Source organism: Talaromyces stipitatus, genomic scaffold (assembly GCF_000003125.1).
Source record: "Talaromyces stipitatus ATCC 10500 scf_1105507295527 genomic scaffold, whole genome shotgun sequence".
In the NCBI taxonomy this organism is placed as follows: domain Eukaryota; kingdom Fungi; phylum Ascomycota; class Eurotiomycetes; order Eurotiales; family Trichocomaceae; genus Talaromyces; species Talaromyces stipitatus.
The window spans coordinates 3,956,805-3,970,999 of record NW_002990114.1 but is presented as its reverse complement, the minus strand read 5'-3'; the positions used below and the strand labels follow the sequence as shown (position 1 = coordinate 3,970,999).

Below are 14,195 nucleotides of genomic sequence, written 5' to 3'. Positions count from 1 at the left end.
AGAGATAGGATAAGAGGAAGAAACAGGTGATAGTTTTTCCATCTTCTCAAGAAGATGAGGAATCAAACGTTTAAATACCAGTCAATGTTTCAAGAGCTTCCAATCCTGACTAGCTAGTCAAAAGGCTCACGAGCCCACCTGGGGCAGTGGGCATTTAGCCCCTCCAATCCAATGCGGAGAAGTAGTAACCGACGACTGAACAACATCAGATAGCACGATAGCACGTAGTCCTTCTCCAACAATTTGGAGGGCTGTGGTGTTACAATAACTGAGTAACGCCAGAAAAAGCCGCAAAGCGCGGTATGAATGGTTGATAGAGAGATAGAGGGGAAGTGCGATACTCCGCGCAAAGAGGAGACAAGCGGAGTTAGCGCCTCAGGGGTCGTTTTCCTTCCCCCACCATCTCCACTGCGCACATGTTGGTTTATCTGTGCCATGCAGCGCAGACACAGCAGGGATATCCCAGACACGTTTAGGATGTCTCGGGAGTAATCTTCTACCGAAACCGATCTTTCGCGCCTGGCATGGCTGATCTGGGTTAGCGGAGACAAGCTGTTTGCCCTAGATTTTGCGCCATCCAGCCGCGCCGAGTGCATGCATCCTCACCACTAGCTACATACCTTTCGACCAATGGAGCAGGCTAACTTGAGACCACGTCTACATGTCATTTTGATATATATCCTCGAACCAGACAGTCTATTGTAAACGTATACTGTGTCACATTGCTGCCCCGTTCCGCAATCGTGCTAAGGTATCTGGGGAATGGAGTGGTGCGAAAAAAGAAACATCAAAAACAAAACAAAATGCCTGTCCAAACGCCTTCCGACTATAATATGCTCGCTAATACAATGAAATGATCTCGTGAACAATTGCGACTGCCATATGACGAGAGTCCGCAGCTCGAAACTATGACAATCTGAATCATAGCTCCATACCGTCTTCCTCCTCCCCCTCAAGCTCATCCATATCTTCCACCAACGAAGATCCAGTAAGCCGAGGTCGCTTAGACACCAACGGCCCGGAACCAAGAGCTCTGACGATTTCTAATTCCGGTCCAGCGACAATCCTACCTTCCGTGTCGACCACCTCGCAAAGCTCAATGAGGCTCTGACGGTTGAGCGACTTGAAGCCAGCTGTCCGAACGATTCGACCCCAATGTGCAAGACAGAATTGTGCTGCACGACGCCGAAGCCAATCCTCGTTCGTCCGGCCTGCTCTTTCCCAAATAATAGCCGCATTCTCGACGTCGAGTTCACGACTGAGTCGGTGAACGCAGAGCAAACGTAGCTTGGGCATGTCGTATAGGTTAGCCATAACGAGCATACCGGCAACATCAAATATGCTTGCGCAGAAGTCCGGATGATCTAATATACTGTCGCTATACAAGTAATATAGAAACGCTCGGACTACGGAGTAGGGTTCGGGTATGTGCATCCGTTTGGTATGGAATTCGGCCATTTGTGCAGAATAGAGACGCTTGAAATGAGGCCATCTGGCCTGTAAAATTATGCGATGGACGTGTATGGGAGCGGAGGTCTTCGCTGTAGGTGACAGAAATGCAGGATCTGACTGAGTCTGCATGGGGCCGGGTGAACTGATTTGGCTTGTCTCATCTTCCATAGTCTGATCGTCACAGTCGGCAGTTATGATAAAGTCAGTACCGCTGCCCGTTTCTGGGGGCTGATCAAAGACGGCCAACAGATCAGCGCCGAGGCCTGCGTGCTGGGGTGATCCTTGACGCTCAGATGCAAGAATACGGTTCTGCTCGGATGATTCAGGAAAGAAATCGTTGCCAAGTAGCCCATATTTCTCCAGATCAAGACATAGAACCTCATTTAATTGATTGTCATCCCCGGCAGTTGTAGCGTTTTCAATGTTGCATCCAAGCAGCCAAGCCTTAGTTCCATCTTCATTAATGGTGCAGTAATGCCACCGATATCCCGGTCGGAACACCTCTTGCCCGTCAGCAAGTCTCTGCCATCTCAAGGAATCCAACTCGAGTGATGATAGGTTACAATCATAGGGTCTGACTGTTTCCGATGGCGTGATCAAATCCAAGAGAACGCCAGAGGAATACACGTGAAAGTGAGTTCCAGAGAGCAAAGACGGGACATGTGGTCCTGAGTGAAAACGAAGGGACGATATCGCACCCGGCGCCGTTGGCTTCCTTCGGGTGAAAGACCGAATTTGGACACTTGCTGAATTGGCCGCGTATCCACCTGACCTACCAGATAGCTGCTGCGGCGAGCTAACTAAACCTCCAGGGCTAGGGGTCACACGATTCAACGATCCTTGTGTGTCATCGATGCCGTGGGATAAGGGTATGTCCAATGACGGGCTGCCCTTGAGGTCAAGCCACCAGAGATCAGTAGTTCGCTCCATATCTGGGCCAAGGCCACCAAATATCCACAGCCGACCTCCCCAGACCCAAGCAGTATGGTCAAAACGTGGAGTGAAACTCCAAGTTCGAGACCAGGTCCAAGTCTTGAGATCGAGATAACATAAATCATCCAGGATCGAATTGCTTTCTCCAGTTACTCCTCCAATGACGAACAATTTGTCTTCATATATGACAGATGCATGGCGGGCTCGGCCGCGAGGAAGAGGGCCGCGAACCTCTGGTTGCGTCCATGTCGATGTTGGTATATCAAGGATGACTATGTCAGACAAATATTCACGATGCTCATTTTCTCCGCCGAAAACGATTAACTTGGTTCCTTGATAGAGAGAAGCGGTGTGTCCTAATGATGGTAAAAACTATTAGCAATCTGATTTCTGTTGTTCTGTTGGAACGTCATACGAACCCATACGGACACCAGGTATGTCTCCATAATTGTCGACCAGATCCCACGTGAGTGTATTCAGGTTTAGCCGAAGAACATGATTATACACTAATAGTATAAAGTTAGCGCTACACTAAAATCAATTCTTACCATGCATCGCATCTGCATAAGGCAGTAGTGAGGGAACTGCAAGAAGAGAAGTCTGACTGACCCTCGTCAGTGAACTGGTCGAAGCCCCCAAAGGCATAGATCTGATCATTTCCACAATAAGTGACGGAAGCGTTTACAAGGCATGCGGGGACATTCCCGAGAGCCTTTTTAATGCTGGGCCGGTAGTCAGCGCTACCCCGACGGCCTTTTGCTGGACTGGCTGGCATCAGGTATGTATTATGCGGATCCCGAGCAGTCATTGAAGGGGGCGTCGACTGAAGAGAGCGTCGGTGGGATGTCGTAGCGGCAACGAAGTCCCAGATGGAAGTCGGCCCACCCTCGTGGACGTAGGAGAAGCCGGATGGTGAGATGACGGAAGCGTTGCTAGGCGGTTGCCGCGCCATCGGGGGCGGGTCCGATGTGGATATTTGATGGTGGATAAGAGCCTGAGAGGGGCTTGAATGAAGAGACAGAACGTGGCTACAGACGAGGAAGACGACTTGATGCAGTACAAGTCAATGTGGTGACGATGGTTCAGCATCTGAAGACGGATGAGATACTTCTAGGACCCAAAAGAGAAGAAGGAAAAAAAAGCTAGCAGTCGCAATCCATGGGAGGCTCAAAAAGAGAAGGAGCAGACACATCGTGCTAGTCCGAAAGCAGACAGGCCCGCCAAGCCGGTGGTTACAAAGGGAGCTAGCCATTTCGGGACTAGTTACACTCTCCGGCGGTTGCCATGGTGCTCAGTATTTACTTCTTTCTTCTTATATAAGTGCTGGATCATTCCTTGTGAACTCTCTTCTGCTTCTCCTCTACTCTCTACATCTCTCATCTACGTTTAATCTTTTATACGTGCATTGGATACTCGTTTGTATCTGCCTCCGTGCATGACATACATTATAACGTTCTGAAAACATACATTGTACTTCGTCTTTTGAGGGCGAAATCATCATTACTATCGATCGCCTGCCTCGGGTTGAAAACTTCACAAGACTGTTTGTTATAATCAGAATATAATGGCTTCTGCCGAGGTATCGACACCTTTGAAGACCCATCGGGGGATCTTTTCGACAAAGACTGCTGGCGGTCGTTTGCCGCTTACCCCCTCTCCTCGCACTAGAACGACGAGCAATGCCTCGATCAGTTCATCGCCCTTCACCCCAGTCCGTGAAGCTTATGATGGCGCTCCAGGTGCTCAGCCATCTGTTTATGGAGGGAACCTTGCTTCACACTTCGCCAAATCAGTGTCCAAGACTAGGGCCTACCGAGAGTCACCAAAATCGAATATTGCCCGTTCTCGGAAATCACCAAAGCATCTGGAACTCGGAGTCTCTGATTGGTCTTTGACTGGAACTGGTCCATCACATACTCCAGTTAAGGAACGAGTTCGTAAGGACACCGGCCGCTCTCGCATAGCAAAGAAGTCCGGCGCCACGTCGAAAACAACCATCCGCATTCCTCACACAGCTGGCGATCGATTCATTCCAAACCGAATGGCGAGTGAGGGCTTGACAACAGCTGGTGCTGCAAAGCCAGAAGAGAACCAGCGACCTAAGACAAGCGACGGTTCGGCAGTCCTAGCCAATGCCGCCAGTGCCTTTGATATCAGCAGCCGTAGCTCCGATGAGGATCTTACCGCTGCTCTTGAGAATCTTGGACTCGATGATAACGACCCCTCAAGCACATATGCACGACCGGCTCCAGATGCCGTGGCTTATGAATCATCACTGGCGAATGCCTGTGGCGTGAAACTCAATACACGTATCCTAGCCTTCAAGCCTCCTCCACCAGAGTCTTCCAAGCCCATTGACCTCCGTGCTCAGTACAATCGTCCGCTCAAACCCAGCAGTGCCCAATCTGCTCAGTTCCGTCGCCGCGTCCAGACTGCTCCAGAACGTGTCTTGGACGCACCCGGATTGCTGGATGACTACTACCTCAACCTCCTCGACTGGAGCTCTGGCAATCAAGTCGCAATTGGCTTGGAGCGAAACGTTTACGTGTGGTCCGCCGACACTGGTACAGTAAACTGTCTTCTTGAGTCAGCGCCTGATACATACATCAGCAGTGTCAAGTGGAGTGGTGATGGAGCCTATGTTGGTGTTGGTCTAGGAACAGGTGAGGTACAGATCTGGGACGTTGAGGAAGGCACCAAGCTGCGTAGTATGTACGGGCACGATACCCGTGTCGGTGTGATGGGCTGGTCCAAACACACACTGTCTACGGGCGCAAGGAGCGGTCTTGTGTTCAACCACGATGTGCGCATCGCTCAACACAAAGTCGCAGAGCTTGTGTCTCATACCTCCGAAGTTTGCGGTTTAGAATGGAGATCGGATGGAGCGCAACTAGCCACTGGAGGCAACGACAACCTCGTCAACATCTGGGACGCACGATCTCTGAGCGCACCCAAGTTCACCAAGACCAACCACCGTGCTGCTGTCAAGGCATTGAGTTGGTGCCCGTGGCAACTCAACTTACTCGCAACTGGAGGCGGTTCCTATGACCGACACATCCACTTCTGGAACACTACAACTGGCGCCCGCACTAACAGTATCGATACCGGATCGCAAGTAACAAGTCTCCGCTGGAGCAACCACTACCGAGAGATTGTTAGCTCTAGTGGATTCCCCGATAACTCGTTGAGCATCTGGAGCTATCCAACATTGGTTCGCAATGTTGAAATCCCTGCTCATGAGACTCGTGTCCTACACAGTTGTTTGAGCCCGGATGGCCAAATGCTCGCAACGGCCGCTGCGGATGAGAGCTTGAAGTTCTGGAAGATCTTTGAACGCAAGCCTGGCACAAGTGCCGCTGCTGCTCGTGAAGGAGGTGTAGGCAGCAAAGCTCAAATGACCAAGTCCATGACTATTCGATAGGTGCATTGAAAGAAGCGAGGTTTTGGTTATGGCGTTTTTTGGCGCTTGCTTTTGGGTCCTTTCGGCACATACATTTTCGGTCTGGCACAGCTGGTTTTGCTAAAATCTAGTATTGTTTGGATTTCTACCGCTTCGTCGTTTGATATTGTCATTATTGGAGTTTAATACATCAATCAGTTTATGGAGTATCTGCCGCGGTAAGAGTGAGGGTAAAGATAGTAAGCCGTCGCTGTCGAATCTTACTCGACGATTTAAGTCGAGCGTAGAGACCGAGATGTTCACATCTAAACCGAGCGCATAATTGATGCTGCGAGCGAAGGGTCTTTTACACTCAGAACCATCCAGAAAAGAGCTACAAACTGATCGATAAGATTGTTCCCCCAGAATTAATGGGAGCGCCAAGCCGGCGGCGATGACTAAGCGGGTGGTTATCATTGAAATCTCCCAGGCATACCAAACCTGCCTCACTCAACAATCGGCATCACCGCAGAGTCCGTCTGATAACTAGCTCCACACGTCGAATAGTCTGCTTAATTCCGTCACTTTCACGAAAAAACTACTTCATTTGGTCTTATACATTAGTTTAGAGGGGGTTACGAGAGTGTACTGAGGCTGGCGCGGTGAAGAGGGTCTTCTTCATACCAGTCAGTGCTCTTATACGCCTGACTTGAAGAGCCGCATCTTGGCCATCTCCAAACTCTCACCCCCAGATCCAGAAACAACCTGATTTTCGTTTTACAGAAGACCTACCTCAATAAGAACAATCATCTCGAGAAAGTCAACAGCCATGGCAAACCAGCAAGTGGTAAGTGTGCTCAGACGATCACGGTCGGGTCTGTTTCTGGGGCAGTCAGCGATCGTGGCTCGTCACCAGTTCTGTCACCAACTGATCCTTTCCTTCCATGGCATATATGGCTGTCGGTGATAAATCATGAGCTCACTCTTATGTTGTTGAATAGGGCACGGTATACGACCGTGTCATCCAAGAGGTATGCGAGGCATCGCGAGTCGACTTTGAAGAAGGCGGAGTCGATCAACAGACTCTGGAAGAGATGCGACGGGTGAGTCATCATATTTCTTTATTGTCTTTCACCATTTTGGCATCAAAAGCACACTTGAAACGAATCATTTTCATCGTCTTTCTTCGTTGTATCTTCGGTGTTCAGTCGTGATATCTCACCAGCTGGGTGGCAAAAGCGGGGTTTTGGAAGGGATGGGGATGTGAGCTGCTTAAGGGGGACTGCCGCTTCTTGAGTCATTTTATACCCGCCTGAAATCCCTGCGCCGCTAACCCACTTGCAACACGGCCAATCACACTCCACCATCTACCCTCCTGCACCACGATGATTCTTATGTGTTTGACCAGCTAACTGACATTTTGACAACTGGTAGAGCTGGCAACAAAAACTTTCCTCTCTAGGTGTCGCTCATTTTCCCTGGGACCCCCCTCTCAAACAGAGCCCTTCGCCCGCTCAGTCTTCAAGTCAACAGATACTTCCTCCAGCAGCCACAGTACCGTCAAATGCGCCACGGCCGACACCTCTACCTGCACAACCACCGGTGACACTCCCACCTCAGGTGCCTGCGGAACACAATGCAGGCAACTCAACTCCAATTATCAAAACCGAACCCGGCCTCAATGGACAGCATGCCGGAGTACCTGCCCATGGAGGTCCGTCAGGTTCACTCGACGCTCATGCACTAGCTCGCGAACGTGCGATGAGTAACCTGCAGTCCAAGTATGGTGCTGCAGCAGCAAACTCAGTGAATCAGCTGCAAGCCCAGAATCAAGCCGCTCTTTCCTTGCCTGGACAACGTCCTCAGAACGGCCATATTCCGAACGGTCAAGACGTCAAACCTATCCAGCAGCCGTACCCAGGCATAGCTCCACCTCAGCATGTCGCCTACAATCATCCACCACAAACCGATGGTGCTAATGAGAGCGATGCACTCGCTCAATGGAAAGCAGAAGTCGCTAATCGACGCGAACTTGTACAACGTAACAATGGTGAAGGTGATCGGATGTTAATGGCACAGTTGAAGATGGACGCTCTACGTCTCGAGGGTGGTGGCCTTATGCTTCCCCTTGACGAGCATTCTTCGTCTGGTTTACCTAAACGGATGACTTCAGACCCAGCCGCCTCTTCCGCACAGACCGATGGTCCCGGCGATGACGAGGACGATGAGGATGCCATCAACTCTGATCTCGATGACCCAGATGATCTGGCCGATGAAGATCCTGACGCCGATGATGCTCTCGGAGAGGTGATGCTCTGCACTTACGACAAGGTCCAGAGGGTCAAGAATAAGTGGAAGTGTACTTTGAAAGACGGTATACTCTCTACCGGTGGTAAAGAGTACGTTTCTATATGCAGAAACTAATCTACAGCCTGCTAACATGGTATCTAGGTACGTCTTCCACAAAGGACAGGGTGAATTCGAGTGGTAATCTGTCTGTTTTTTATGCCTTTTTGGGATTTCCACTAAAGATGTACACTTACAGCGGGCATCAGGCGTTTAATGATACGTTTCTCTTTCTTCCCTTATACTCTACGAAAATGATTCCTTCTTGATTTATTTCAAAGATCCCCCCAGAATGGCCATGACACGTCTTTTTTGTTACTATTATTCCATAGATTCGGCCTACTCTTTTCATCCGAACGCAAATCCCTAACAAACAGAATGATATACAAGGCAGAAAATCAAAAACAATAACCGCCAATAGAATGCCTCCAGTAATATAAATACATAGAACATGAGTTGCTAGCAGCTCAAAGAAAATTCCACTCCATGAATGGCGCCCCCTGCATGGTTGCGAGGGGAGGCTCAAAAAATTCATCCCAATTCCATAAAGGGTCCATGAAATCCAGTAGTCCGTTTAGTTCTTGTTGTGGTATGGAGTCTTCTACTCCTTCCTGTACGGCAGTTGTAGGATACACCATATTCGTCTCGTTTGCTTCTGCTGTGGATGCAGCATTGCCGTTAATATTAGGATTGCTATGCTTGTTATTCACCGATGCTGATGGTCGTGCTTCCGCATCGGGTCCGTTCGTAGTAGTAGAATGAGCAGAGTATGAGTCCGGGTTTGTAGTTTTGTCCAAAATGGCTGCTTCTCTTCTCTTCTTATCCGTCATAGATCGTACAAGTAGCCTCGCTGTCCCCAACGCCTCATCGGCAAGATGAGTCTTCAAGTGCTTCGCAATCGTCGTCAGTGTCTCCATCGCCTCGGGTATCGTGGCCAAACTTTCACTACTATCAATCGCCAACAGGACACAAATAAACTGAAACACAGTCCCCAGGGTATTCCACCATGGATGATTTCTCAGAATCAGAATTCGGGATGCCGGTAATGCTGTTTTCCCGGCTTGGATGATTTGGGTAAGTTGTTCCTGTTTTATGCCTAGGTCGAGGAGGCGGAGACGTCGGTATATGCAGAAACATAAGTCGGCTTTGATGAGGTTGAAGAATTCGTGTGATATAGGGATAGAGATCAAAGTGGTAAGGGCGATGGAAAGTTCTTGTCGTCGTGTGGGGTGGTCTTGCCTGGTATTGTCTGCTGGTATATTGTTGACTAGAGCATGCAATTGAAGCGTCAAATCTTCTGTACCGCGCTTGACGATGTTATGTTCGAGGACAGGGCCGACGTCAACTGTCGACCGGCCGTGTTCATAGGATATGATGATATGGAGACAGCGTGCCACCATCATGACTCGTGCGCAGATATCCCTGAATCCAGCCAGGGAGTAATTCTCGTCAGTCACTTCATCGGCTTCACGCTCTCTATACACTCCAATAGCCTCACACAAATGCATCATAATACAACTATACAGCCATGCTGTTCCGGGTCGACTCGTTGAACGGATATAGATAACCCGCAGAACCCAAGCCTGAATAGTTGCAAGGCGCGGGTATCTGGCTGTAAAAGGATCATCTAGGATATCCTTTGCATGTCGAATCACCTTCAACTCTCTACCTTCACATAGAACTTTCGAAAATAGAGAGGCAAGGCCAATCACACCGCTGATCAGAGCTTCAAAGTAGGATCCTTGATCCTTACCGTTCCAATGATCATGACTTTTGCGACGCAGATCTTCCATATCCACAAATCCAAAGACCGGGTCAATCACAGTCGCATATACGTCAAGCGAATCATGGGCTTCAGTCCAGGTGATCAACTCTTGAATGTGGGTAGAGACGGAATATGGAAGCTCGTTTCTGATTCCGGTGTTGTATCCGAATGAATGCACTCTAGGCGGGCTCCTAGACTGTAGACTTTTTCCCAACCATTGTGGAAATGCGACTGATGAGTGTTGGCCGATGTATCTGCATTTAGAGGGTAACATCAGGCCATTTGTGTTTGGTGCTGGTGGTTTACGGTCCTTGTTGAGGCTTGCAATCTCATCTCCGAAGCCGCGAGAGCCCAATGCCGGTTTCGATTTACGGCGCGTAGCCGATGAGACGGATGCTTCATCTTCATCTAATCCAGTAGCTGATGATCTCCTTTTGGCAGAAACAGGGCCAGTCTGTGATGATGTCTGAACGGCAGATCCGCTGATATTCGTGGTGTTGGTTTCTGGTTGGACACCGCCAGCTCTACTGTAATTGCACTCATACCCATATCCAGTGCATGTTGAACAGGGGAATTTTCCATCGCATTTCCTCTTACGGTGTCGACAGGGGCCACATGCGTATCGTGACCGCTGGCGCATATGGCCAGACAGAGCAGAGGGTGGTGTCGATGAGTCACCGCTTGTCATTCTCCATGCAGCAGACTGGGGATTAATGCGGTTTCGTTCATGTACACCTAGATATAAGTTATGTCCAATTTATGTCTGACTTTGTCTTATTCTTCTTTGTATTTGCGCTCTGTCGGCCATTACTGAGTTAATGTGGGAAGTGAAGGTTGGCAGGAAAGAGTCGCCGCTTTAAGGAAAAATCACCTGATTTCTGCTCTTATCCACGTATCATTTGCATTCCAACTTTACTACTCTACATGCAAGAAAAAGACCCAAAGAAAAAGAAAAGAGACCAAGTATGCTATGCATCTCTCCAACATTTCCCAAAAATGGAACTTGTCAGATTTCAAAAGGCTCCAAAATGTCTTTTCACCAACGTGGGAAAAACGAGAAGCAAGACCAAAGATTAGAAGATCCGACTCGTCCAGACCACGGAATTGTTGGACGCGACAGGTGTAAACTGCGATGAAGATTGTGTGTACTTCACCAAGACTCAGATGCAATGGAATCCTTACCAGCATATGGTAATGAGGGTCTAGCGATGTCGCAGATGAGAATGGTGATCCCGGCCCTGTATCAGAACAGTTAGTACAAAGCTCAAAAGTTCAATTCTAGCTAGGGGATACTCACTCCTGGCCCATTTTGATCGCAATTGCTGGCAGAAATCCCCTTCGTTGAAAATTGTACCTTCGGGTGAGCCAATTTTCAATCACACTGTTTTCCCCTTGCTCGAACATCAAGTAACTCATCATCAACACGATACGAGTCAACGGGCGGCAGCTCCACGAGGCGCAGTGGATCATCGTCTCGTTTGGGATGTTGCTCACAAATGCGTATCCTCCTCTGGGAATGTACTGGGGGTCGGCCATTGTCATCATTGCGTCGAGGAGGCAGCTCCCGACTTTCACCCCTTTGCTGTCGTGGGCTACCGTAATCTCCAATTGAGCAGTGCCTGCGAATGCAGGCAGACCTCCTTGGAAATCTGTCAAGCGGACGTATCCCAAAACACGCCCCCAGGAGCGATGAATATCGAGCCTATCCTCGTGCTTTTTGATAGCGACGATGAATGGAAGCTCCTTATATCTGGACTCATTTATTCTCTGGATTACGTCGCCGGCGTTTATCATCGTGGACTCCAGAGTATGTGCGGAACAGTTCACATAGGAGTTAAAAACAGCTGCGATGTCCTCGGCATCGGTATGCATGGCATGGCGAAGAAACATACATACGCCCGGTTCAATACCGTTTCGGCATTGCAGAATACTGATCCTTTCTTTGGCCGCATCGACACGCAAATTCCGTTCCATGATATACGGGTTTGAGCTTGCCGCGTCAGTTTGTTGCTGTACGATCTCTTCCACGGAGATCTCCGTACCCCCCTGGATCTCCCCATCGCCGCTGCGGAAACTTTCGGAAGCAGTATCCTCTTGACGTCCATCAGGGTTTGCTTTCCTGAGCCAATCTTTCACGTTCTTGACAAGTATGATTTCTCTCATTTCCTGATTCGAAAGCCTGAAGGAATTTCTGACGTCTGAGAGCAACTGCTGCTGTTCACTCTCTGTAATCCTAATGAGGTTCGCCATAGAGAGCGGAAGTTTTTTTTTGCGATTCTCCTTTGACGGAGAAGCCTCGAAAGAAAAGGAAGGTGAATCACCTTTGACCGTGCTGGCCGTTCCTACACTTTCTTCGTCTTCGACGTGGGGCTCTTCAACATTGACTTTGGTGACTATGGTGTCTGCTCTTGATGATTTCTTTCCTTCACCGTCAGGTTCTTTGACATCATCTTTGGCAATTGGGACCGCGTCCTGGGGCTTTGTCTTATTTTCTTCACCGTTGGGTTTTTTGACATCGTCTTTGGCTGTAGGGACCGCGTCCTGGGGCTCTAGCTTCGATATCTTGGTCTCAGAAGTCGTCCAGATGGCGAAAGAAGCGCGGAGTAGCTCCATATCCTTCGCTTTTTTCGCCTGGACGGTCTTCCTGGACTCTGTCAGTCAAGGGGAGTCAGCTCAATTTCTCTAAAATAAAATTTGGATGGATGGGATGGTTGATAATACCTGGAGCCATGCTGTGAGATAGGCGGCTTTGTCCGCCAAATCAGTGCACCACACAAGACCAGGCTGACCTTCTTGACAGTAAAAGAAAGTTGAGAGTAAATCTCACTTGATATGTGGGCTGGTCTTTGTTCAAATTGGATCAAAAGGTAGGATGATGCGGTTCCTTCGTCCAGTGGGCTTGATGCCGGATGAATGTGCAGGGACAAGGGAAGGTGAAGAAATTGAAAGAAGAGCGTTGCCCAGTGAAAATAAATAGAGATACTTGTCAGGTGACAAGCAGCTGACCAAGCAGCCATATGGCGTGTGCAGACACTGCACTGAACCTGTTCACGACCTGTTATTCTGGTGATTGCTGGCTGGGTAGGAAGGACCTATCCCGGACAGTGTAGTATTCGCTAAATGGATGAGATGAGTTGCCCTCTAAGAAAATTAGGTGTCAGACCCTGTAGTTGTATAATCATACATTTTTATTAATGAGATATTAAGCATCATTGTCATCTGTTAGTGGCGGTTGGTAGATATTTAAGGTAATGCCGAATAAATCTCTAGATGAACGAACCATTGCCGGGAAGATCTCCATGATCCAGATGTCACATCAATATTTCTTCCAGACAACTCCTCCAAAATTTTCACTTGACCAGGCCCCCACATTCAAAATGCTCTCAATATTACGCAAAGCAAGACTAAAGGATAAAGAAATGAGAATTCTTATGCTGTAAGTTCCCAAAAATCCTCGAGTCCTGGCGGCCGAAGATGTTGCTGACTGGGCATGCTGAATCCATCGTCGGTCAGTGGGTTAGACAATGCTGGCAAAACCACAATTGTGAAACAGATTATGAATGAAGACATTACGACTGTTAGTCCGACGTTGGGATTTATTATCAAAACTATTGATTTTCAAGGGTGAGTTGGTCTTTTACATTGGGCCGGAAATATCAACTAATCGCGGTTGGTAGATACAAGTTGAATATCTGTAAGCCGAACTGCAGTTTTCTCGCCGTCCCATCAAGGATCCATTCTGAAAATTTTTACTAGGGGATGTTGGCGGCCAAAAGACCCTTCGCTCATATTGGAGAAATTACTTTGAGAAGACGGATGCGTTGATTTGGGTGGTCGATGCCACTGATCGGCTTCGAATTGATGATTGTCGTGAGGAATTGGCTGGTCTGTTACTGGAGGAAGTAAGATTTTTTTTTCTGCGGTCTCGCTGCTTCGTCGTGGCAATAAACATAATCTAACTTTGGACTCACGTGAATGTTTGCTGACCTGTCTACAGCGTTTAATGGGTGCAAGCCTACTTATTTTCCTGAACAAGACGGATGTTGCAGGCTGTATGACAGAAAAGGATATACACGAGGTTGTCTTCTTTCCAACCGATATAATCCGAAAGCATGATATTTTGTCTAACAATCTGCGGTTATAGGGTCTTCGATTAGATGCCATCAAAACCCACAAGTGGGCTATATTTCCCTGCAGTGCCATGACGGGCAAGAATCTACATGAGGGCCTGGAATGGGTGGTCCAAGATGCGAAAGATAGACTCTTTTTGTACTGACGGTGCGAAGTTTCTCTATGAAAATGTCGGTATCTGAATGCCAG

The 14,195-nt window shown here is 48.6% G+C and overlaps 5 protein-coding genes across 5 annotated transcripts; 3 read left to right on the top strand and 2 right to left on the bottom strand.

The window, feature by feature from the left end:
* Window positions 1–921: 921 nt before the first annotated feature.
* On the bottom strand, window positions 922–3,337 carry TSTA_094800 (Kelch motif domain protein; the record flags this gene model as incomplete). Its single annotated transcript, XM_002479152.1, has 3 exons — window positions 922–2,741; window positions 2,805–2,891; window positions 2,995–3,337. 3 exons carry the CDS (start codon window positions 3,335–3,337, stop codon window positions 922–924), a joined length of 2,250 nt encoding a protein of 749 aa, XP_002479197.1.
* Window positions 3,338–3,949: 612 nt separating this feature from the next.
* TSTA_094790 (cell division cycle protein Cdc20, putative) lies at window positions 3,950–5,806 on the top strand (the record flags this gene model as incomplete). The annotated part of the gene is made up of 2 exons (XM_002479151.1): window positions 3,950–4,322; window positions 4,350–5,806. 2 exons carry the CDS (start codon window positions 3,950–3,952, stop codon window positions 5,804–5,806), a joined length of 1,830 nt encoding a protein of 609 aa, XP_002479196.1.
* Window positions 5,807–6,593: 787 nt separating this feature from the next.
* TSTA_094780 (transcription factor TFIIA complex subunit Toa1, putative) lies at window positions 6,594–8,255 on the top strand (the record flags this gene model as incomplete). Its single annotated transcript, XM_002479150.1, has 4 exons — window positions 6,594–6,611; window positions 6,766–6,867; window positions 7,199–8,163; window positions 8,216–8,255. The coding sequence occupies 4 exons, from the start codon at window positions 6,594–6,596 to the stop codon at window positions 8,253–8,255; spliced, it is 1,125 nt and encodes a 374-aa protein (XP_002479195.1).
* Window positions 8,256–8,577: 322 nt separating this feature from the next.
* TSTA_094770 (C6 transcription factor, putative) lies at window positions 8,578–12,488 on the bottom strand (the record flags this gene model as incomplete). The annotated part of the gene is made up of 3 exons (XM_002479149.1): window positions 8,578–10,610; window positions 11,058–11,113; window positions 11,173–12,488. 3 exons carry the CDS (start codon window positions 12,486–12,488, stop codon window positions 8,578–8,580), a joined length of 3,405 nt encoding a protein of 1,134 aa, XP_002479194.1.
* Window positions 12,489–13,252: 764 nt separating this feature from the next.
* Window positions 13,253–14,151, top strand: TSTA_094760 (ADP-ribosylation factor family protein; the record flags this gene model as incomplete). The annotated part of the gene is made up of 6 exons (XM_002479148.1): window positions 13,253–13,311; window positions 13,389–13,499; window positions 13,553–13,569; window positions 13,632–13,777; window positions 13,873–13,953; window positions 14,020–14,151. The coding sequence occupies 6 exons, from the start codon at window positions 13,253–13,255 to the stop codon at window positions 14,149–14,151; spliced, it is 546 nt and encodes a 181-aa protein (XP_002479193.1).
* Window positions 14,152–14,195: the final 44 nt, after the last annotated feature.